The sequence below is a fragment of the Silurus meridionalis genome, chromosome 14 (genome assembly GCF_014805685.1).
Source record: "Silurus meridionalis isolate SWU-2019-XX chromosome 14, ASM1480568v1, whole genome shotgun sequence".
NCBI classification, from domain to species: Eukaryota; Metazoa; Chordata; class Actinopteri; order Siluriformes; family Siluridae; genus Silurus; species Silurus meridionalis.
The window spans coordinates 12,193,978-12,219,681 of record NC_060897.1 but is presented as its reverse complement, the minus strand read 5'-3'; the positions used below and the strand labels follow the sequence as shown (position 1 = coordinate 12,219,681).

Here is a 25,704-nt window from a genome sequence, read left to right as displayed (position 1 = left end):
TAAAAACTCAACAAAAATGAAAACCCTAGCAGAATGACTCATGAAGGGGGACATCAAGCATACTGAATATATGAATAAGTATCCAAAACAAAAACACATGTTCTATGAAATCTGTATATATACACAAACACACACATTCACTCTCTCCAGATCTTTTTGATAATATGCACACCATATTAAATTCCATGGGCTTTGTTGATAAATTATTGCATCTAAAGCACAAAATACTCAATTATACTACTATTAATATTATCTTGTCCTGTGTTGTGCATTACATCATGAGTACTGATGACTACAGCCTTAACAGAGATACAAAATCCAGAATAATTTGGAGCCAATATATTGAATAATCAGTGCTGAATGATTTGGCAGTACAAAACACTCATTTTAAAAGACATTTCTGCTTATATAGTGTCTATAATGCTGTTTAACTGAATAAAAGGCATTTGTGTATTTATGAACATGGAAAGGCCTTCGGAGTCTAAAGCAATTTCATGTTACAGTGAAAAATTAGATGGTTTCAAAAAATTCTGTGGATAAGAATGTCACTTATGTCAAATAACAAACTTTACCTGATCCGAGACTTCTAGAAACTGTAGGACCACAAATAAAAATTTCAAAAGTACTTGTAGTAGGAGTTAAAGGGTGTGTTTAATCTGGCCAATCTAACATTAAATGTTTAAACTTGTGGAACACCTCACATAGAAAAGTAGGTTTACTTTTTTTTTTTTTTTAAACAGCACTAAAAAGGTATTGCAAGATGCTGAAAACAAAAATTTCCATTGCCAAATCCACGAGAAGTCCTCATTGCAGTCATTGTGCTGTCGTTTTTTTCTATCCAGATGACATTTTCACAAATAGCTGCAGTTTCACATGCGCTTTCTGTCTTCGGCCTCTTGCTGTGGCATTGCTGGCCCGTGCCCCCCATATGAGTCTGAATGGTGACACAGGTCTTCTGTTCTTTGGCACTTATGCTGGCAAGCTTAACTTCTTTCCTTTCAGCACTGTATGGACCACAAAAATAATGGCAGAACAGGGTCTTAATCAAACAGCTTTGTTCCCCAATCAATTATCACCATAGCTCATCGGACTGTCATTTGTTTTTAAGTAACATGACCCTTTGAATAAAGGGTGTTCTCAACTCCAGTCCTGGGAAACTGTCCCATTCAAGCCAACTGATAAGATAATTACGACAATCATGACCTGGATCAGGTATGGTAGGAGAAGCAAAAACTCAATTCAATGCAGGACACTGGTTCCCCAGAAGTGGAGTTTTGAACCCGACAACAAATCACTAAGCGATTTACTCTCTCTGTTTTGTTTTGTTTTAACTTCTTGTCCTTACCTTTTGTGACATAAAGGTAGAAAAAGTCACAATACAAGATGGTCTGGACCACCCCAGCCACAATGGCAATCATGTCAAAGAAGCCCTCAAAGTAGAACCTCCAAATCCAGTTGAAGAGATAGAGGGCACGGTAGACACCCAGGCAGAACAGATAGTGGGTGGTGATTGTTTCAGCCTCTCCGGTCTTACTGATCAGGAAGAGCTGAGGCAGGATGGCCACTGACTCCAGGTAGATGGAGAAGGTCCACAGGATCTGATTTCATAACATAGGGACAGTTTGCCTCCTTTCTGGTATGCAAAATCAATTCATACAGAATGACCTTTACATGTAACCTACCTCCAAAGGGGAAAAGTCATGGTTGACCAAAAAGGCCAGGCCTCCCACTGGAACTACTAGAAACTCTACTCTAAAGGTGTCATGGTTTCCATCATAAGTTGCCTTGAATTTCATGTAGATTAGGTACACAGTGGCATAGGCGCATCCAACGTAGATGATCTAGTAAGAGAAAGTAAAGGGGGAATAAACGCTGGGGTGAATGCAAACTCTAAATTGTTTGCATCTACAAAAATTATACAAATAACTGCTTACCTTCATGCATGTGTTGTAGAGAGAAATGAAGGAGGTGAGCAGATCCAAATAACGTGTTGTGAAAACCAATGCAAAGAGGATCTGGCTTTTCCCAGAGATTCCTAGAAATGCAAAAAAAAAAAAAAATCCAGTCAACGCTTGCATGCATAGACGAGACAGCACATGGACAGCAAGCAAATGTTCATGCGATGACCCAAGCCTAAAAAACAACAACAGTAATGCTGATAACCAGGATATGTGCATAGAAGTGCAGTGTGATGAAGCCTATAAGGTCCTGCCACGTCACGGGAGATCCCGAAGTGATCGAGTTAATGCTGAAGGTATTTTACCAACTTTTCATTTACACACAATTCAAACAGGTTTTAGAAAGCAATGCAAAGCTGGAAACTCGAGTAGTTTGCACTTTGGCATGACTTGATCGACGTTATCTATTAGGCATTGTTGGTGTTTTAGTGTTATCAAAGAGTAACAAAGCGATCGTGGTCTTTTCTATTGCAAGAAAAATCAGCTATTCAGCAGAAATAACAATGCGAGAGACAGAAAATGTAAAAGACACTCAACATTGCAGCTTTAATACAACTAAATATTCAGATAATGTAATTTTTGTTAGCGTAAATCAGGGCATCATTCACTGCCATCTTTGTGACTGATAATATCGCAGCAATCGTTCGATTTTCACCATTAAATCTTGCATTTCTTATATGAGCTACTTTTGACGAGAATCCCTGAGCATTAGCTAGTGTTCGCTAACTAGCTCACTTATTAACCTCAGGTTTAAGCTCCCTAAATTACTTCTCTGTGCCAACAATATACCCCAACATTCACTGTATTTTACCTCCTAATTACATCAATCAGGACTTTCACAATTCAATCAAAATTCACTTGGGCTCATTCAAACGAAAAGCTGTTGACTGGTTAGCTTTAGTTAGCCTGCTAACAGTAAACTAGCCAAAACAGGAAAGAACTGCTTTTCTATTTAAATGAACTGAAAATGTTCTTGTCTGTAGCCCCACAGAAATAAAAACCCCAAAGCAGTGTATAAAATATAAAAAGCCCACCAATGTGCCCCTCTAGCTGCCCCGCTTACCTGCACAGGAGCGGCTTTTCCAGATTTTGAGCAGCAGAATGATGATTGCCGCTAAGTGAGACAGATCTCCGGTCAGCCTAAAGATATTCATTGTGGCTTTTTTTTTTTTGCAGTGTTCCTACAGGAGGCCAAATCGAGACGACGGTTTTCTCTCGGCTGTTACGAACGCGAGACGGCTGAAACGTGCTTGCACCGATTTCCAACACTTTTCCAGCGCATTCCTCCGAGAAATATGGCGAATGCGGGGCGACGTGGCCGGTGGACGTGGCCAAGAGTTAAATTACAATGCAAGCCGGGAAAAGTAGTTAAAGACGGAGCGTGGCTTGGTCACGCCCACAGGGGTGGTGGTGGGAGAGAGGAGGGGTCTGGGCGGCTTAGACCTGGTACCTAAAAAAAAATTAAATAAATAATAGATAGATAGATAGATAGATAGATAGATAGATAGATAGATAGATAGATAGATAGATAGATAGATAGATAGATATGATCTATTAATCCTACAATTAAGTGTGTATGTGCCAAATAAAATTATATATATAATATATGATTCTTTAGCATTTTCATGCATGCGCAAAAAAAAAAAAAAAATCTTATTTTCGATATGGAGTGAATAGACACAGTAACCTAGATATTAATGTTGCACAAGTCAGTGCACTCTTAGTGCCGGTCCCAATCCCAGATAATTGGGGAGGGTTGCATTAGAAAAAGGCATCCAACATAAAACATGTTCCAAATCAAATATGAGTATCATGAACTAAAATTTCATACTGGATCAGTCGGTCCCAGGTAACCAATGTCCGACACAGGTATTGTTAGCCAACAGGGTACTGGTGGAAATTGAATTACTGTTGGCCAAAGGAGTAAAAGTAGAGAAAAAAGACATCTACAGAGACACCAGGGAAAGGAGAAGTGTAGGAGAGTGGAGGTTAGGGTGGGCACTTTTAATGTTGGCACTATGACTGGTAAAGGGGGAGAGATAGCTGGGAAAAAGGGTATTAGGAAGGTTTACTCTCTAGCTTGAGGGACCAATTGTAAGGGAGTTTCACTATCTGGTGTGTGCTGATCAGGAGATTGTACTCGCCCCAGCTTGTCAGGAAACACTCAAACTTTTCTGGGTTTAGAATTGATTGTGTGTGATTCTTGCTGTCATCTACTATATGTTTTTGGTAGGTTGCGTGATGCTGAATGACCACTGCTGCTCAGTTTCTGGCCTTTTATACTCTCGATGGAGAACGGTTCACTGTGATGTCAGTGGTAAACTGTGTATCTGCCTCTAGTGGCGAAGCGTGGAAATACAACTGAATGGGAATCTTTCCGACAAAGGGAGTAAGGCCAGGAACATTGGAAGTGGGTTTAAACTGTTCTATCATGGTGTGGATGAAAAGATAAATTGTGTAGGGGTGACACAGAGGGAAGAGTACAGTAAGAGTGTAGTGGAGGTGAAGAGAGCTGCTGATAGAGTGAATGTCATCAGTGCCTATGCTCCACAAGTGGGCTGTCAGATGGAGGAGAAGAAAAAATTCAGGAGTGAGTTAGATAAAGTGGTAGAAGGGTTTCCTAGGAATGGAAGATTGGGCAGACTTCAATTACCGTGTTGGTGAAGAGAACAGAGGTGATGAGGAGGTGAAGGGTAGATATGGCCTTAAGGAGAGTAATGTGGAAGGGCAGATGGTGGTAGATTTTGCTAAAAGCATGGAAATGGTAGTGGTAAATACTTATTTTAAGAAGAAGGAGGAGCATAGGGTGATGTATTAGAGTGGAGGAAGGTGCACACAGGTGGACTATTCTATTCTATGCAGGAGATGCAACCTGAATAAGATTGAAGACAGTAAGGTGTTGGCAAGGGACAGTTTAGCAAAGGATTTGTACCGATTGGCCAAGCAGAGGGGCCAAGCTGGGAAGAATGTGCTGCAAATTTGTTTAATAAAATGATGCAGATGGAAAAGGGATGAATAGAGAGGAGAGTGTGTTAAGAAGGTGGAGTAAGTATTTTGAGCAGCTGATGATGGATATTGTGAAGCAGGAAGTGGACAGGATTAGTAAGGAGTAAGTGAGAGCAGCTATTAAGAGGATGAAGAGTGGAACGTCGGTTGGACCAGATGACATACCAGTAGAAGCATGAAAATGTTTAGGAGAGATGGCAGTGGAGTTTTTAACCAAATTGTTCAACAAAATTTTGGAAGATGAGAGGATGCCTGAGGAATGGAGAAGGAGTGTGCTGGTACAGGTTTTTAAGAATAAGGGAGATGTGCAGACCTGTAGTAACTACAGAGGAATAAAGTTGAACAGTCACACAATGTGGTTATGGGAAAGAGTAGTAGAAGCCAGGCTGAGAAAAGAGGTGACCATCTGTGAGCAACAGTATGGTTTCATGCTAAAAAAGAGCACCACAGATGCAATACTTGCTTTAAAAATGTTGATGGAGTATAGAGTACAGAAAGTATAGAGTACAGAGAAGGTCAGAAGGAGTTGCATTTTGTGTTTTTGTGGATCTAGAGCAACTGTACTACAGGGTGAGGAGTTGTGGTATTGTATGAAGAAGTCAGGTGTGGCAAAGAAATATGTAAGGGTTGACAGACAAGGTCAGACAGGAGTTTCCATGGACTATGATATTTGCGGATGATATTGTGATTTGTGGTGAGAGTAGGGAGCAGGTTGAGAAGAGCATGGAGAGGTGGAGGTACATGCTGGAGAGAAGGGGAATGAAAGTCAGTAGGAGTAAGACAGAGTACATGTGTGTGAATGAGAGGGAGGGCAGTGGAGTGGGGTGGTTGCAGGGAGAAGAGGTGCTGAAGGTGGAGGAGTTCAGGTACCTGGTGTCTACAGTGCAAAGTAATAGAGAGTGTGTAAGGGAAGTGAAAAGAAAAGTGCAGGCAGGGTGGAGGGGGTGGAGAAGAGTGGCAGGAGTGATTTGTGATAGAAGGGTATCTGCAAGAGTGAAAGGGAAAGTTTATGGGACTGTGGTGAGACCTGCGATGTTGTATGGTTTAGAAACAGTGGCATTGAGTAAAAGACAGGAGGTGGAGCTGGAGGTAGCAAAGCTGAAGATGCTGGGATTTTCAATGGGAGTGGAGAGGATGGACAGGATTAGAAATAATTTTATTAGAGAGGCTGTGCATGTATGAAGTTTTGGAGACAAGGCGAGGGAGTCTAGATTAAGATGGTTTGGACATGTGCAGAGGAGGGACATGGAGTATATCGGTAGGAGAATGCTAAGGATGGAGCCGCCAGGAAGAAGGAAAAGAGGAAGGCCAAGAAGGATGTTCATGGATGTGGTGAGGGAAGACATGCAGGTAGTTGGTTTGAAAGAAGCAGATGTAGAAGAAACCCCAACTTCAAGCAGTATCACATTCTAAAAAGAAACGGAATAAATTTTCTTCTAATTTATTGTACAATCATGTACAATCAGTTGTAAATCTGCAGTCACAGGGGTATGGAGACAGATGAACCGTTGTGGCGACCCATAACGGGAGCAGCTGAAAGAAGAAAAAGAAGAACAGTGACATTGCGTTAAATTCTAATTATAGTATAAGTTTATGATTATAGTGTGCATATACTTACAATGTGTTTGAAAGTATATTATCACTAAAACATACATTTTCAACATCAACATTAAATACATATATAACTCATTTTATGTAATTGCTTTATTAAAAGTTTTGTAAAACTGGGTTCATGCAATTAAAAATGTTAATTAAAATGCATCATTAAATAAAATATGTATTGTGGTTGGGTAAAACTGATATATCACACTTTAACATCTGAAACTATTGGGATAACAGATGGACAAAAATAAATCACCTTTAGGGACTAATAGTGTAATTAAAATGTGTTAAAATGGGAGAATTACTTTATTATACAAATCTACCATATAGCATCATTTACATAGCTGTGGATTTTTAAAACCACAACTTCAAGCAACATCACATTATAAAGAGAAACTGAATAAATGTTCTTCTAATTTATTATACAATCATGCATTAGTTGTAAATCTGCAGTCACGGATGCATGCATTAGATTGTGTATGGGTGGCAGGATGTGTGCATGAGTCAGATACACTCTGGGATGTGTTTGCTCCTGTGTGGTGAGTCTTCCTCTCCCCCCTGGTCTGAAGCAAACTGTAATTACCTGTTGGAATTCAAACACTATAATTAACTTCAAAACAAACATCAAATAAATACAAAATAAATCTAGAAGGATATAATGCTTTCAGAGTGCCTAAAAGAAACCTCGAATCTCCTTATGATTATATTTATTTGTCTTTTTTTTCGTATAGGAGTTGCTTGTGTACAGTGTTGATACAAAAAGTCAGAAAATATATCTAAATTCAGTAGCTTCCTGGTCATTTTGATCTAATAAGAATATAATATATATTTTTATTTTTGCATAATTTTTTTCTTCAAACAGAAGATTATGAACTGATAATGTCATTCCAGATGTTGCTGCCATCTTACCGCCACACTTATGCAGGTGTTTGTGTTATGGATAGAAGATGGTATCTTCTGCTCAGTTCATCTCCTCAGTGTTTAGTATAGAGAAATAATCTGTTGTTCCCCCAGGTAGCTGCACATTGCCGCCTTTATACATTAGATGTTGTCGGTGCAATATCTTGAAGATTTGGTTATGTCTATTAAATAAAACCAATAGTAAATGCGTAGCTAATAAACACTCATAGCCAAGAAACCATTTTGACTGTAAAATTATTTTCTCTGATCTGCCAGAACTCAATTCCACTATACATATATAATGCTCATCATCATATTGTATTAAGTGTACAATAATAATTTGCCTTTTTATTGAAGCCACAGAGCTTCTATTCCTCAACTTTACAATGAACATTAACAGCTTTATTTCTAAAACATTTATAGTGGTCAGTGAATAAGGTAGTCATTTTGAGAAGTCAATAAAAATTATATAATAACTATGATGATTAGTTATAATTTTCACTACAGACTCTTTAACTATGCCTCTTAATGATGAACCCCTGGGAGTCCCCACACTTTAGTGAACCGCATCAAAATTAATTTTGTGTCTGGATGTATATGTGATCTGAGTGCCTATGTTTTTTTTTTTTAAATACACTATCAGTGACTGTACACTGAGGGCCAGGCTAGCCTTAGAATCCGACTTTCTTTGACTAATCATTAACACTTTGCAACTAATTGACACAGAATTCCACAGACTGCAAACAATGCCAAACAATTCCAGAAATGGACATGGTAAAGAATAAGCATATGCTGGTCAGTTAAGGCAATAGCAAATTTATCAGCATTTGGAATCTGGGTGGTAAAAAAAAGGTAGGAGCATAATTAACTATATTTATAGCTGTTACAACGTTTTTAATAAATTAGCAAAAGTCAAAAGTATGGACACACCTTCTCCTTCAGTGTTTTTTCTTTATGTGTTATCTTTATTATTTTCAACATTCAACAATACAATTTTTCAAAGTAGCCACCTTTTGATTTGATTACAGCTTTGCCCACTCGCATTCTCTTGGTTAGCCTCATTAGGATGTCACCTGGAATGGTTTTCCACAAACTTGAGGAATTCTAAGAGGTGATGAGTGCTTGTTGGCTGCTTTCCCTTTACTCTTTGGTCCAATTCATCCCAAACCATCTCAACTGGATTTTGGAGGCTAGGTCATCTGACGATGAAGCAACCCCATTATTCTCCATAGCTCTTACATAACCTATAGGTGGTGTTCGTGGTCACTGTCACTGCAAAATAGTTTGGTAGCCATGCTGATTGTGTTCCCTCAATTTTGGACTAAACAGTGTCACCAACTAAAAAAATCTTGCACCATCACACCCCCTCCTCCATGCTTCAAACTGGGAACTACACATTCAGGAAACATCAATTCACTCTCTTTACGTCTAACATAGACACAGTGGTTAGAACCAAAAATCTTAAGTTTGGACTCATCACTGACCTAATGTTCATTCCTTGTGTTTCTTAGCCTTCTGTTTGTTGCTTTTCAGAAGTAATCATTTCTTTGCTGCAATTTGACCACGAAAGCCTGACTCACGCAGTCTTCTCTGAACAGTGGATGTTGAAATATGCCTGCTACTTGAACTCAGAGAATCATTTATGTAAATTGTTGGTTTCTTTGGCTGGTAATTGTAATAAACTTGCGGCAGAGGTAGCTTTTGGTCTTTTTGTCCTGGAGCTGTCCCCCTTATAGTGTTTGATTGATTTGGAGACTGCACTTGGGGATACATTTTAAGTTCTTGAGATTTTTCCAAATGACTTAGCATCATTTCTTAAAAATGATGTAATGATGTAATGATGGACTTTATTTTCACTTTAATTTACTACCTTACTATTGACTCTATGCTCACCCTTTCCTCTGCACAAAACAACTGATGGTTTAAAGCACATTGAGAAGACAAGAATTGTCACAGTGAACTTTTGACAAGCCACACCTGTGAACTGACTACCACATGAACCTGATAAAATGAAGCCATTCATTTGCTGTCATTAAAATGTACTTTGCTTAGTACCATGGGTATAAATCATGCCCCCCCCATCCGAGGGTTGCCCCCCCGCCTCAAAAAAGATTACTTTAAAAAAATTGCACTCTCTATTACATTTTAGTATATTTATTCTCTATTATCTGAAAAATATATGTATGTATACCTAAATAATTGTGCATTTAGAAACAGTTGAGTTCCCCCCTCCCCCTACACACACGAGTCAGGTATGTGGCTGCGGCTCAATTAATGTTCAACTTCATTAACTAGGGTATTTTATTCACTTTAAATAAAGCGATTCTCTTTAATGTAGTTGATGCAGACTCATTCATAAATTAGTTGCGGCAAAAATGCTGATTACTGATGTAATTTTCCATGAATCTGCTCTATTAGCGATTAAAATATTACTTATTTAGTGAACGTTAGCTTGTTTACAATAGCTTGTAGCATAGTGCACTGACACTAACACACCAGAGCCGTTTCCCATGCAGTGTTTTATTTGGGACGACTTGACATAATGTTAACTTACATTAACAGCCACAATTAGCATATTGTTTATCTGTGCATTTACTAAATGAGCACTGTGCTACGTCCGAACTGACCCCACTGTAGTTTTATAATCAATTTCTATTCTGTTCTTAAGTGTCTTAATTAATTTGTAAATAAAATGTTAAACCTTTTTTTAATTCCTTGTTTTTATTGTTGTGATTATTTTTTTATGATAGTTTTACTTAATTTATGTAAAGCAGTTTAAATTACCATTGTAATTGATGCAGTCTCCATGCTACAATAATAATGATAGAAACAAAGTTTTTCACTGTGGGGACACTGTGTCTTTATACTGTAAGTACAATTTGACTATTATTTGTGTCAACCTTCAAAAATTGCTCATGAGAAATTTTATATTTATTGTCCCCCCCTACTGTTAAATGAAATTTACGCCCATGCTTAGTACACATACTATTTTATCTACTTTGGACAATCTAAAATCTAAAACATATGCTGTATTGTTTAACACTCGTTTACTCAATAATTTCATATGTGTTCTTTCATAGTTTGGATGTCTTCAGTATTAATATATATTGTTGAAAACTATTTAAAAAAAAAGAAAAAACACAGGTATAAGCTTTGACTGGTACTCTAGGTTGCCTCATGTAGAATCTATAGTCCATATCATGTCTAAGTTATGGTTTCTTCAAGTTCTAGCAACCAGATTATATTAATGAATCTCATTTATTCAACACAAACATACAGCAATAAACAACCCATTCACCTTTTGCTTTAAAGAAAAGTGGTGACTTAATGTATGTGCTACAACCTGTAAAAAACAAAACAAATAAAAATGTTTTATAAAAATAGTAATGATGATGATTAAGTAGTAAATTTACCAAACTATGACAGTAGAGGGCATAATGATTGTAAGAAGGTGATAGAAACTGTCATGTACTACAAAGTAAAATGAACATTCTCAGCTTTCTGAATTTCTTTCTTTTTAATGATTACATGTGAAACTTATAAAAGACCTGGATATAACTCATTTAACTTATATATAGCCTTACTTCTTTTTTGAATATCTTTGGACATAAATTTTAAGACAATATCATTATTATTATTATTATTATTATTATTATTATTATTATTAATGAAATACATTTTGGGCAGGGAAATACATGACAAGCTTTTTCTTTTCTTTGTTGAAAGTTACTCAGCACACGCGTATGGTAAATTCACTGCACTGGTCATGCTCTAAGAGAGGAAGGAAGAGCCCTGGTGAAAGGCTTTGTCCACTTCTCTCTTTGATCAAACTTTTGATTTTGTCAGCAACTCTGAAGAAACTCTGTACATTACACAGTTTACACGGATAGAGTTCCAGCGATACTTTCAACCAAGCAAAGATGGTTCTTTACCTCTTCATTTACATTATATTCATTTTCACCTATACCCCAGGTAAGAAACTATTTTCTACATTGATGTTCAAGAAGCAAAGTGATATAACATTTAAGTATTTACGTTTACATTTGTGGCATTTAGCAAATGTTAATGTAAATACTGAAATACTTTTTTACTATTTAATACTATTTAAATTATTTACAGTGAAGCTTTCATTATTTGAAAATATAAATAAACTTTGTATAAAACTAACGTTCAATTGATAATAATTAGAAAATGTGAAAAATAATTAGATTAGAAAAGATAAAGCAGTGTTTTAAGACATTGTGATTTGTCAGCTGTGACTGGGTGATGAATATATAAACCTGAAAATGACTAATTAAAACAGATCATTTCTAACCAACATATAATTCTAGAATATATGTTGATTAAGTTAAAATAAAAATTTGATCAAGAACACTAAAGAAAATTCCAGCATAAAAACATTTAATATGTTCATATTGTAGTATTTGTTATATTGTTTGTTAGAAGTGCAATTGCTAGCAAAGTTATTATGGAGTTTAATTCTCCCAAAAGGAAAAGAGCAAGAACTTATTTTTTCCTATTTACCATTTCCAGCAATATGTAAGGCCATACTTATAATAAAGTGTTTGTGGGGACAAATACTAAATATCAGAAGGCAATGCCTGTACTGTACTGTACTGTGCTTTGCTGGCACAGTAAGCTAAAGCAGAGACGGGGACGATGACATGGACTATGGTGTTAGTGAAGGTATTAGCATGAAAATGTAAACTGTGGAACACAGTGTGCAGATGAGAGAGCTGGACAAATTACATTTATAAATCGCTGCTCCATCACTCTCTTCGGACAGTGAAAAAACAAGGGCTAAATCATACTGTCACTACAATCAGTAATACAAAACATTCTGAACTAAAAAAAAGTCAACTTAATTGTATATTTACAAAATTAATGTTTGTTGCTAACTAAAGTACAAAGATTAATATGAAATTCATTCACAGTGGATGTCTCCTTCAAGTAATCATTTTATAGTTTCATTTTACAATTTCATGAGCCTTATTTACTGGATGTGTGCACAGCAGTAGCGGGCCATCAGGGTCAGCAAGGCCTTCTCTGCTGGCCTAAACAGTATCAGAATCACTGACTTATATTTAAACATATATTTTTAAATGTATTACATGATTCCCAATAGCATATTCTCTTTATTTCCTAGCTTTTTTCTGGGGTCAGCAAAAAACGAGTGTTTTCAGCCCATTTTAGCCGTCATATCACATGTTGCTAGAGTCAAAGGGAACTGCCGTATTCACTTCACAATGAACACTATTGGTGCACTGTATCTAAAAATAGCTGCTCGAAGGATGTTGCTTTAAACAATCAGATTCCAAATTGCCGACTCCGAGGCCCTCGAGCAGGCATGGAATAACATCGTCAATTTCACGTCCTTTGATTAAATTGTCAAAGCTTGCACTTGTCAGAGCTGAAAAGAGACTGGTTTAATTGTGTTCATTGGGTTTCTTTCTTAAGTAAAGGCATTCATTCTCACCGTTTGAGGTACCTGTGTCTGATGCAGGACTCTGTTATACTACGTTTCTCTATAATATTGATGGTGTCAATAGTTATGGTGTGATTAAGAGGTGGATTGATTCAGGTAGAATACCATTGAAGGCCTAGTGTGAAATGCACGGCCCGACACTGATGCAGTTAATATTTGAATCTTTCTATTACAGAACTCTCAGAAAGCAAGTGCATCATAATGGTAACACAACCACAGGAGCATCTTCATGGGAGATTCAACCAGTCAATTACCATCTCCTGCCACTTTAACACCTCTTGCCAAAAGAAAAATCAGAATGAGGTGCAATGGTATGTGTTCAGGACAGACTCCTATTATCAGCTGGATATAAAGAATCAGGCAATGAAGTATGTATTGCAAGGAGCAGATCTACACATCAACAGTCTCTCACACACTGATGACGGCGTGTATCACTGTGCTGTATTTGACGCCCTTTCCACAGGCAGTGGTGCACAGGCTATTGGGAATGGCACAACACTGACAGTGAAAGGTAAGATGCCTTGCTGTGTAACAGAAAACGTGTTGATTCTGGAATCATTGTTAAATCTATTTGTGTTTTCTTTTTTGCATTTAGGGAATGAATATAATGCTGGGCAAATCATGCTGTTGACACTGGTGGTCTTACTCTCCCTCTACATTTTAATTGTCCTGGTTTTCTTTATCTGTATAAAGGTATAGTGTTTTTTTCTTAAATAATAAATTAATAATAATAAATAATACATAAAAATAAATATTTACAGAGAACACGTATGAACTCATATGCCATATAAAATTAAACCAATCTAACCTGACTAAATGCATCTATTCAGACTGGACGAGTCAAGCCATTTAAAAGAAGCCAAAGTCAAAGACAGGGCAAGGTATTGCTTCATTTATTTATTTGATTGTTTATTAATTAATTTATTATATTTTTTCTAGCGACTAATAGACATTACATGACATTAATTACATAACTATAAATGGTTTATAATGTTATTTCTTTTTTAACATTAGTGCTATGGTAGAAGAAAAATAACATATTATATGCCATGCTTTGTAAGAAAAAAAATACTTTAACTATTTACCTTATGCTGCAATGCACCACACAGCCATAGGTTATTTTAAACAGCATAGCACAGCCCATTGTGTTTTTATTTTTGGTTTTACTTAGACCACATTATAGTGTTGCACGCTTGTGACTTTAATCAGTTCCCAGTGGAAACTGCCACTGATTCCAGTACTCATATAATAGAGGACATATTTTATTTTGCCTTTCTGAAAATGGTTTATGTTTCCTTCAAAACGAGTCCTACATATGTTAGATATCGATCCTTGTTATATCTAATTCACTTCTCCGTCTACACTGTTGTTAAAACTGTGTATCACTGCTTGTAATGTTTGTAACTAAACATTCATTACATGGTTGTGGTGTAAAATATTAATTCTACGTATATATGAACTGTACTTTTTTCTCAAAATAATATTTGAAGTGGGTTTCCTGGACACCTGTGTGTGTTTAAAGTGTTATAGCTAATCGATCTGTGATGTGTTTTCTGTTACGCATCTCAGGGTGACTCAACCAAGAGAGTCCAATTTGGAGCTGTGGTGCAAGAACTTTACAGCAAGAGGAACTTGCGAAAAAACAAGAAAAAATGTCCACTGAAGTTTCACCGGAAAACAAGGTTTTCCTGTCATTCTGATCCACCCAGATAAAAGGCCAATGTGTGCAATGAATGTGTCTAATAAATATCATTGATTCTTTTACAGGCTCCACAGTCCCGCACTCAGAAAGAAGACATTTACCAAAACCTGAAAAGGACCCGATAAAACATCAACTCAGCACAAAAAGGGTTCTGCTGTGTAGAACATGAGGAACAGAAAATCTTTAATTGACCGAAAAAAAGGAACAGTGAACAGTTCTTGTTTCTTTGTTCTATAGCATTATAAGTCACATTGCCAAAATATCATAAAATAGTGTGAAACTGGAACTTCTACCATTGCCACAGACTGTATTGTGGTAATGAGGGACACTATTCTCTGCTTCATCACCTCCGTAATGATCCATTGCCTTTTTACATACATTTAACCATTTGCTTATTTTTGCTTCTACATGATACAATAATTCATAGTTTTTTATTTATTTGTTCACTGCTATTCATATAGTCAAATTTAAAGACAGAAGTTAACAAAGTAGCTGCTGAATTTAAAAGAATGGTTGCAATGTTATCATGTTTAATTAGGCAACAGATGATTTGGAGTTAATGTGGACCAAAATAAATAGCTAAAGCAGAAAAACATGTGTGTGGCTGCCTGGGAAAACCCATTCTATTGAGTAGATGATATTTTCATCTATTTATATTTTTGAAAACTACAGCCTTTCCTCAATGGGAGAACCTGGAATATAATTTACTGAGTATCTCAATCTTGAGTAATGTTTTACTTTTTCCAGATATTTTGACAGTATCTGTTTATAAACTGAATTGATTTTTAGCCTTTTTTTAGCACATGGCTGTCAGATACACTGAGCAGAGCCTGAAACTCTAAACCTGTAAATCTCACTTTTTAGATATGTTTATTGCATTTATTTTTATGCTTATTAAACTGGCTTTTCGAACCAGCTTTTTTGTTTTGATGAACAATATGTACGGTTTGATTAGTAAACAGGTGTGTTTAATAAGGGAACAGGCTTGTCTGATTAGTAAACAGGTATGTTTGATAAGTAGGGCTGCAACAACTAATTATTCAAATCGATAATAAAATTAATTGTCAACGAATGCCGTTATCGCTTAGTTGGGCTGCTCAAGTTACGGGTAAGCATGATGGTAAGTTAGCACAGACGCTTGTGAAAATAAAATAAAAAACACACTGGTGTCATGGATGAAGGTGAAACATCAGCACGGAAATTAACTACTGTGTAACCCTCATCATGTGAAAATGTTTTAGTTTAAAGAAGTGCTTTTGTGTACACTGTTTGTATCCTAACTTCGGGACAGTCACACTTGATTTGGTCTGTCATGACTTCTGAGCATCAGGTTGTGCAATCACCTGGCTCGCGACATAGTGATGGATTCAATTAAACCGGCGCGACAAACACTAAATCTACATTTAATATCTAAATTCTGACTAATTGGAAAAAATCATCGTCCGATTAATCGATTATCAAAATAGTCGTTAGTTGCAGCCCTATTGATTAGTAAACAGGCATTTTCTATTAGTACATACTGTAGATGTGTTTGATTAGGGAACAGGTATGTTTGATTAGTAAACAGGCATGCTTGATTAGTGAACAGGTGTGTTTGAATAGCAAACAGCTGTGTATGAGTAGTAAACACAAACATATAAGACATAGATGCTTCATTTACTGTTTTGGTCCATTGCTGCGGTACGTCAACAGAATTGCTGAAGCTCATATTTTTTACTTGTTTTATTCTTGGTTAAAAATGGTGGAGATGCCCCTAATGTAATAGAATTCAATTCACAATAAATGAAATAAAATCTTGTCACTACAAAGGCTTTTTCTTTGTTGAACCTCAACTTTGTAGCTTTCATTTATAGCTTCTATTTAGCTTCCTCCAGGACTCTGGTGCTACATAAAACAACAAAGAGCTACATACAGGAAACACAGCTAACAACTAAAGTAAGTGGTCCTCACCACATAAAGTGCAATGTGTGCAACCTAGTGCAAACAGTGCATATCAAAAAGTGCAAACAGACAACACAAGACGTAGGACAAATACACAAAACACAAAATAGCGCTGCCAGTAAATGTTACTTTATGGTCCACATCAATAAACCTCCTCATTGGTCTTCCTCTTTTCCTTCTTCCTGGTGGCTCCATTCTCAAGATTCTTCTACCGATGTACCCCATGTCCCTCCTCTACACATGTCCAAACCATCTTAATTGTGCTTCTATCACTTTGTCCCCAAAACGTCCCACATGCGCTGTCCCTCTAATAAACTAATTTCCATTTCTGTCCATCCTTGTCACTTCCAATGAAAATCTCAACATCTTCAGCTCTGCTGTCTCCAGCTAACACACTTTCCATTACTTTCCAATGTTGAGCACAGGTACCTGAACTCCTCCACCTTCACCACCTGTTCTCCCTGCAACCGCACCACTCCACTGCCCTCCCTTTTATTCACACACATGTACTTTGTCTTACTTCTACTGTCTTTCACTCCTCGTCTCTCTAGTGTGTACCTCCCCTCTTCTTAACCTGTTCCCTACTCTCACCACAAATCACAATATCATCCACAAACATCATAGTCCATGGAAACTCCTGTCTGACCTCATCTGTCAACATGTCCATCACCACTGCAAAAAGGAAAGTGCTCAGATCCAATCCTTGATCCAATCCTTAAACCAGTCTGTCATGCCTTCTGCAAACTTCACTGCTGTCACACTGTCCTCATACATGTCCTGGACCAACCACACATACTTCTCTGACACACCTGACTTTCTCATACAATACCACAACTCTCGGCACCCTGTCGCACGCTTTCTCTAAATCCACAAACACACAATACTCCTTCTGACCTTCTCTATACTTCTCCATCAACATCCTCATAGCAAATAATGCATATGTGGTGCTCTTCCTCGGCATGAAACCATAGTGTTGCTCACAGAAGGTCACCTCTTCTCCCAGCCTGGCTTCCATCACTCTTTCCCATAACTGCACGGTGTGACTGATCAACTTTATTTCACTGTAGTTACTACAAACAAAGACACAAAGACAACAACAAAAATAATGTGTGTAAATATTGCTATTTACAGCAATGTAATTAAACATATGGGCTTTTTACTATAAAATTTATCAGTAAATATATTTACAATAGCTCTAATTGGGTGCTTTATTTATTATTTTCCACCGTGTATTTCCGCGGTGTATTAAGTTTAAGTTTTCTGATTTCCCTATTTTCGATTTCATTTCATTTTCACTTTCACACACTTGTTTTTCCCGCCGTATGTTGTTTGTTGTTTACCGGACACATCGCTTGTTTTCTCTGTGTGATTTTGGATCTCAGTTTAGATTTATCAATTGTACATCCTGAGAGATTTTTTTCAAAAGCAGGAGAATTAGTCAATGTAAAAACAGAGTAAAAAGGAAAACGTCAACATGCACTTGTTTCCTTAAAAAAAACCTTCAGCGGGGAAAGAGTGTAGAAACATGACGTGACAGTGTGTGTACGGTTTGTCTGATAAATTATATTTTGTTAAATGTTTGTTTGATTACCTATTTGTAAAAATTTTAGAACAAAAAAGCCTAGTTTATTGTAGTCCGTTTAATATTAATGGTAGGTTAAAAAATGCTAAAGTGTGCTATCGATATCGGCAATACCGGTTTTTATAGTAATTGCTATCGGATCGAAGGGAAAATAAGTGCAATTCTCGGTAGAAAGAAGCCGAACGGAACTATCGCGAGAACTGGGTGAAATAAATTCTGCCGGAACTTTCGTCAAGCCTTCTTCTTCTTCCTGAATACAAATCACGTAAGTTAGCATGGCATTGTACTAGTCTGATATATCCATTCATATCTTTGCAATCCAATCCAATAGCGCACATATTTTACTATATTAAAAATATCTGGCTCATTTGCTTTCTTGCAACGTGAAAATCGAAGGAATTACTTAGAGAAAAGATATTTATTAGTTTATTTCGGGGGGGTGATTCAGAAAATGGTGTTCTGTATCTAGTTGAGTTTTAAGTATGGCGAACTCGAGTATTATTTCTGCGTTATTTAAAACATATTGTAAAACTATTTCCAAATTACAAGATTATTAATTTTGTTTTGCTCATTCTATCAGAATGAAATTGCTAGCTGATAGCTAGCATGCTAAGTCTTTTGGTGTGGATTATAAACCGTGATACCGTCTCCTACTGGTTGAGACGGGAAATAAAATGTTTTAATTATATTTTTATATCTTAGCAAATGGCGGACGACGCCGGTGGTAGAGGAGGTTTCCGTGGAGGTTTCGGCACTGGCGGCCGGGGTCGTGGTCGCGGCCGCGGCAGAGGCCGGGGGAGAGGGCGCGGAGCCCGCGGCGGCAAGGCCGAGGACAAGGAGGTAAGGGTTTCTCCAAGACTTCATCATTATTTTCTTATCTAAATCCCCGAATCATAAAAGCTATGACTTTCACTAAGATTTATTTTCCATTATTTTCTATATAGTGGGTGCCCGTGACCAAGCTTGGTCGTCTGGTGAAGGACATGAAGATCAAGTCCCTGGAGGAGATTTACTTGTATTCTCTGCCCATCAAGGTGAGAAATGAACCAGGTCCTTTTACATATATTTATCTGAGTTTCAAATAATAAAGCATGGGATGGATATAGGCGAAAAGGTGCTGAAGACCCTGAAGTTAATGTTTTTAGAGTTTTAAATCTTTACCACAGATATTTGCCTTTTACTTACTTATATCTGCTAATGGCTAAAGATTTAGATATAAGAACTGCACTGTGATGAAGTGCTGTACAGTTTCACACTTTGTATTCAGTCTACTTTGACAGCACTCTAAAGTGGGGTATTTATTTTTTTCCCCCTCTATTTTGTCAAAGCACAATACATTTAGTCATGCCACCTAACAGACCTGCAAATGTCAGTGTTCTGAATGTGACTCTTTTTTTTTTTTTTTTTTTGTTTGTTTGTTTTCAGGAGTCTGAGATTATAGATTTTTTCCTGGGTTCAGCCTTGAAGGATGAGGTGCTGAAGATCATGCCTGTCCAGAAGCAGACTAGGGCCGGTCAGCGCACCAGGTTCAAGGTGATTGTTTTTGTGTAAAACTGGTCTAATGACACTTTAAATTTTGTGTATATACTTTATTTTAATGACTTGTTTTTAAATCAGGCCTTTGTTGCCATCGGTGACTACAATGGACACGTTGGTCTGGGAGTGAAGTGCTCTAAAGAGGTGGCCACTGCCATCCGTGGAGCAATCATCCTGGCCAAGCTGTCGATTATCCCTGTCAGGAGAGGTTACTGGGGTAACAAGATTGGAAAGCCCCACACTGTTCCCTGCAAGGTGAACATTTTATTTATTTATTTATTTTTTCAAACCAAGAACACATTCAGAAGTGCCTAGTTATCCTATGTAGTCAGATGTTTGTGCTAATTGTTGATCTTGTGACTTTAGGTGACTGGACGCTGTGGGTCTGTGTTGGTGCGTCTGATCCCTGCTCCCCGTGGTACTGGCATCGTGTCTGCTCCTGTCCCCAAGAAGCTGCTCATGATGGCTGGTATTGACGACTGCTACACCTCAGCCAGAGGCTGCACGGCCACCCTCGGCAACTTTGGTAAGGAGGGTTTTAAGTAGAATTGTCTTAAATACTGATGTTCTCGCTGATTTTCTAAAGGCACAGCTGGAGTATGTGCTTGAAAAATGTATTGCTTATTCACAATAGCTCTTAATTTTTCATTCTCAAACGTTTCAGCACTTTCTGAATTATTTTTCTCCCCCAATCTTTAGCCAAGGCTACGTTTGATGCCATCTCAAAGACTTACAGCTATCTGACCCCTGATCTCTGGAAGGAAACTGTGTTCACAAAGTCTCCCTACCAGGTAAAAATCTGCCAATGTTTACATTTTACAAATTAAGAAAACTGCAAATTGGATTTCTAACCATTTCTTTTCTTTCAGGAATTTACCGATCATCTGGCCAAAACTCACACCAGGGTCTCGGTACAGAGGACCCAGGCAGCTGTTCCGGCCTCCTAAATTTTGTACAATGGATTGAAATAAAATCCTAAAAACAAATCTACTTGCCAGTGTCTTAATATGGGTAGTTTTATGTAATATACTGAAGTACACAAAGCCTTGTCAAAAATAAGCTTTTTGGGGTGGGTTATATTTTATAAACTTGCAAAGAATATGATCATTGGCTGTTGAGCCTCATTTGTTGTAACTTTTAAGGTGCACAATTTTTAAGCTGGTTTTGTAATATTACCAAGCAAATAAAATATTGCCAAGATGACAAATGATAAACGGGTACCACCTTTATGTTCAGTAATTTCTGGAGCCTGTCTAGCATACTGAAATACATAATGTGGAGGAGTCAACTTGGTGATTCTTTAGTTTAAAAAGTCTGTGCAGTAGCAGTGTAATCACTAACTTATTTCCAGGAACAAAAAAAAGGATATGACTAGCCAGCTATTACAGTAGTGACTGTTCCAAGTGTAGGCAATCCTACATGCTAAGGATGGTCATGTTGAGTTAAGGGTTTTTGTGCTTGTTTATTCTGGCCAAGCATTTTGAGAAATAGAATCAAGTTTACCAGTATAAGTCTATGCAAATAGGGGGCGGTTTATTCAAGAATATCTGGGAGAATGGATTTTTGTTTTAAACCTTCACAACCTTGGGTATAACAGGCCTCCCAGATTCAGGAGTAAAAAAAAGGTTATACTTCAATTCTGTGCTTTAGGAAAATCATTTCCTAGTAAAATAAGGTTTTGTGGTGATCTAGTGTTGGTTTAAACATTCAAGGAAAATTTTCAATGACCACAAAACTTTCAATAAATGTATTTATTTTACACATCTATACATACATTGGAGGAGCACAGCAGAAATAAGAGCAAAGTTTATGCTTTCTGTGCCTGTTCCATCATCCTCTCTTTTTGTTTCATCAAGCATTTTCTTGCACTGGCATATGCACCCAGATCACCATCTGAAACAAAAGGGAACTTTTAAGCAACCCATTTTTACCTTCAAAACCCTAATGTGTAATCAAATTGCAAGGCTTTTAATCTATGAATCTCTAAAATCCTCACTGATCTTAATTCATATAGCAGAATAAACCATTACAGTGATGTCTGTGCCTTTGATGACAACAAAGCACTGGAACCTCCTGTCGAATAGTCAAATACCTTCTGTGTGTAAACATATTTGGTAATAAAAGCTACTTCTGATGACTGACATCAAGAGATGTTACAAAGTGTCACATTTTTAATGGGCTGCAAATTTACTATCCTTTCATGTCTTTTTGTCAAACATAAAATCTGAATCCATAAATGAGAGCTAGATGTGTATATGTGCACTCACAGCGTGACTGGTAAGCCCTGGAGACTTCATTAAAGTTCTGTAGCTCCTTGGCACAGTTCTGCTCGTAGCTGCGACCCTCGCGCTGCTGACAGGCACGGGCACGCTGCTCCAAGATTTTCACAATCTCCTGGTCCACCTTGCTACAAATAAAAGAATCATAACTTTCAGAGTGAAGTCAGAAAATAATAAATATCTCAACAGGACAAGGCAAAGTCTATTGGTGCTCTAGTATGGTCCTAAAGAACCATTATCCAGCACAGTCTGATGATTCTGATTGCATTCTGAATCTTGTGTGATTAAAGATAGATCACCAACTCATCAAGCTAGGCTGGACAATACTCATGCCTACTAAAATTCTCCACATTTTGTAATATTACAACCTGGTAGTAAAATGAACTTAACTTTAGCTTTTAATACTTTTTTTTTTTTTTTCCACAATATGCCCACTGTTGGTGGAGACTGCTGGTGAAATAAAATGTACCACAAATTCTCTCTCAAATCCAGGTTTGAACATTGACCACTTAGGCCTAGCACATTAAGGTTCTTGATTTTGAATCAATTCAGTGGAAATCTGACTTGAAGCAATTTTGATGGAAGGTGACCATCATTGCAGGTATTCTTCTAGGCCTGTCTTATTTGGCTCCATTCATTTTGCCTGCAACCCTGACCAATGTCTCCAGTCCAGTGGGGACAGTAAAATCAGGGTGGTAAGCAACAATGTGTTCCTGCCAAACACAGCACTTTGGGCCAAGTTCAGTTTCGGTCTCATCAGACCAGAGTACCTTAAACATCTCAGATATGTCAATCAAGAAAGTCCAATCAGGATTTAATTAATGCAAAGCTTTGTCGAACTGCGGCTGTCTTGGCTTCTCCGACACGAGCCACTAATCTCTCCAGATCTCGTTTGCTTGTCTGTCTTATTTCTTTGCATTTTACACAACAGGTTTACGATCTGCGAATAATGACACAAACTGTATAGCTTATTCGCTCTACTTCAAAATGATGTTCCCTTCTTGACATGTATCAATAATCATGTCCATTTCAGATCAGGTTTGTACCACTACAAAGTGGAAGGTAGGTAGGTGTGTGTGTGTGTGTGTGTGTGTGTGTATACTTATCCAAAGCATTTTATATTCCAGTCCTTCTGGCTGGAGAGACTTACTGATCTCTTCTCCACTGCATTTCTGCTTCATAATAGCAGACATAATCGCCTTCTTGGCACTCAGTTAGCTCGGGTACACGTCGAAACTTCTGATGGTAATAGTGGAGTTTGTTTTTGGGCTGTAGGCTTTCTAAAGCATCTAAAATAAATAGTAAACATAAATAGTGAGCTACCAAAGTGAGTTATCAAATCTTCCAGCTGTAGGAGATACTAAAGTCATGCTAGGTTTTTTGCTAGCAATAGGATATAACTGAGGCCGGTGTTGTTATTATTCACGTTTAGCTATAAAAACAGAAGTTAGGTGGCTACATTACATTTAAAACCATGCCCGAGACATACACAGCTCTAGAGAGTGATTAACAGGGACAGGAGCTGGTTATAATAACGTGCTGGAGGAGAAAGAGATGAGGGTAAACTCACTCCTGAATGCGGTCACAGGAAGGTCCACAGAGTAATAGAAAATCTTCGATGCAATTAAAACGGGGTTTGGAAGAGCAGTCTGTTTATCAACCACCGGAGTCCGCCGCGGTGGCTCGGGGTACGCGTCTTTATTATAATCATCAGGCATTTTCAGATGATTTTTTATTTAGAAAAAAGACCTCGTATATTCGACCTCAAACACTCGGTCTTTTTCTACACTGCGCATGCGCGCTTGATCCAACATGGAGGAAAGGGCAAACCGGATTCGCTGCTGGAAATCAAAATGTAATTGGCGTATTAAATATATAAGTCTGAAGTACTCAAATGTATCATTCATAAAATAAAAAAATATATATAAATAAAACAAACAAGCAACATCAATAAGCGATTTCATTACGCAATTGAGAGGTCAAATGTAAAAGGTCGTGAGTGACGCCGTGTGTTGTCACTCTTTTGCCACTAGAGGTCGTTGTTTATTAAATGTTTAATTTACAGTTCATCTGTCTGTGGCACTGCTGACATGGTATGGAAGCCCAGGCTTCTTTGACAGTGACCTTGATAGCTCATTTGCATTTTTTTGGTCTCTTGTTTCTTATTTTCCCCTTTACAATACCCCATAGATTTTCTAATAACATGACTCCCGAAACCACCACGGACTGTGCAAGCTTTACACTGGACCAACTAGGATTCTGTTTCAAGAAAAAAATGCAGCCCAAAATTTAGCCCATGGATACGTCTGTGTGTGGTGGCTCTTGAAGCACTGACTCCAGCTGCATTCCACTCTTTGTGAATCCCCCCAAATTCTTGAATGGGCTTTGTTCACGTTTTTCTACCACATTAGTTTCTTCCATTCAACTTTCCATTAATGTGCTTGGATACAACACTCTTTGAACAGCAGCTTCTTTAGCGATGACCTTTGTGTCTTACCCTCCATGTGCAGGGTGTCAATGATCATCTTCTGGACAACTGTCAAGTCAGCAGTCTTCCCCCATGATTGTGTAGCCTGAACCAGGCTAAGACACCATTTAAAGGCTCAGGAAACTCAGAAAACTTTAATGAGCTAATTAGAGTGTGACACCACAAGTCTGCAATATTAAACTTTTTCACAATATAAATTTTTTTAAGTAGACCTTATATTTTAAAGGTCAGCAGCACTGAGATGAGTACTGAGGTTTATAAAATATATTTTAAAAGTAAAATGTCCCTTGCTGAAAAAAGATTAAGACCCCTCCTATGCAAGTCAACTCACATAAAGTCACTGTTCATTATGAGACAGTTTCTTTTGTCTATTTAAGTTCATGTCTTTGGCCAATGCCACACTTTACTTTCTTAGGTCATAAACAAATTTATCACATGGACTAATGCTGGTCTGAACATTATATTTCAAATGGCCAAAATAAATAGATTTTCTTGTTCCAGACTGCACAAGCCACACTCTAGTCAGTGTATTTATTAAATGCAGTGGATAAATAATCTTTTACCCTCCCTGTAATAAATGTTTCTGCCATGTCAGTTTAAGCATGCGGCAGCAGTTTCAAATGGCAGTTTAAAAATAAACAAAGGCTTTAAACAGAAGTGGGTATCACTTTTGCACTGACATTTGCTGTGTTTTATGTTTAATTATGTCAGTAACCACTTTACTGAAATGGTGATAAATTGAACTGACACATATGATGTGCAGTAATTGCAATTGAAAATGCTCTTTGGATGAGTGTCATATTATCTTTTCTATATCACTTTTTACTTTCCAAACAGAGGGAATGACAAATACATAATGAACATATAACAATAGAAAATGTTAAGTAAAGCATTCAGATGTTTTTGCACACTTAAATGGTTAAATTGCCTGGTGCTTATATAGTGGTGCTTGATCCTGAACTCAGGTTACTGTCAGTGTCATGATCTGAATAAGTGTGTATGATCCATGTTCTGGGGACCATGGAAAATACTTGAGTAGTTGCACTTTTTTTTTTACTGTACATAAATTATTCTGCTGCATTTATAAAATATTAGTGTTGTTGAAATTTAATGATTGCACACTTACTTAACTATGTATTGCAACTATGAAATGTTTTACTGCTTTACGTTCCTTTGTTTTTAAATGTAATTTTATTAAATACACAGCATATTCATTACAAATCCC

General features: G+C 37.4%; 4 protein-coding genes across 4 annotated transcripts; 2 read left to right on the top strand and 2 right to left on the bottom strand.

Moving 5' to 3' along the window:
• Positions 1-735: 735 nt before the first annotated feature.
• kdelr2a (KDEL endoplasmic reticulum protein retention receptor 2a) lies at positions 736-4,084 on the bottom strand. The gene is made up of 6 exons (XM_046866621.1): positions 4,031-4,084; positions 3,022-3,408; positions 1,935-2,035; positions 1,683-1,841; positions 1,346-1,598; positions 736-1,004 (listed from the first exon to the last, which is right to left on the bottom strand). Exons 2-6 carry the CDS (start codon positions 3,110-3,112, stop codon positions 970-972), a joined length of 639 nt encoding a protein of 212 aa, XP_046722577.1. The 5' UTR covers positions 3,113-3,408; positions 4,031-4,084; the 3' UTR covers positions 736-969.
• Positions 4,085-11,288: 7,204 nt separating this feature from the next.
• Positions 11,289-16,450, top strand: si:ch211-139g16.8. Its single transcript, XM_046866256.1, has 6 exons — positions 11,289-11,438; positions 13,127-13,462; positions 13,547-13,644; positions 13,782-13,832; positions 14,521-14,633; positions 14,719-16,450. The coding sequence occupies exons 1-6, from the start codon at positions 11,387-11,389 to the stop codon at positions 14,762-14,764; spliced, it is 696 nt and encodes a 231-aa protein (XP_046722212.1). The 5' UTR covers positions 11,289-11,386; the 3' UTR covers positions 14,765-16,450.
• Positions 16,451-18,355: 1,905 nt separating this feature from the next.
• On the top strand, positions 18,356-20,698 carry rps2 (ribosomal protein S2). The gene is made up of 8 exons (XM_046866305.1): positions 18,356-18,441; positions 18,879-19,016; positions 19,121-19,210; positions 19,602-19,709; positions 19,794-19,967; positions 20,079-20,238; positions 20,412-20,503; positions 20,582-20,698. The coding sequence occupies exons 2-8, from the start codon at positions 18,882-18,884 to the stop codon at positions 20,657-20,659; spliced, it is 837 nt and encodes a 278-aa protein (XP_046722261.1). The 5' UTR covers positions 18,356-18,441; positions 18,879-18,881; the 3' UTR covers positions 20,660-20,698.
• A 750-nt stretch (positions 20,699-21,448) lies between these two features.
• On the bottom strand, positions 21,449-23,804 carry ndufb10 (NADH:ubiquinone oxidoreductase subunit B10). The gene is made up of 4 exons (XM_046866306.1): positions 23,562-23,804; positions 23,142-23,280; positions 21,980-22,119; positions 21,449-21,605 (listed from the first exon to the last, which is right to left on the bottom strand). Exons 1-4 carry the CDS (start codon positions 23,707-23,709, stop codon positions 21,520-21,522), a joined length of 513 nt encoding a protein of 170 aa, XP_046722262.1. The 5' UTR covers positions 23,710-23,804; the 3' UTR covers positions 21,449-21,519.
• Between the last annotated feature and the right edge of the window lie 1,900 nt (positions 23,805-25,704).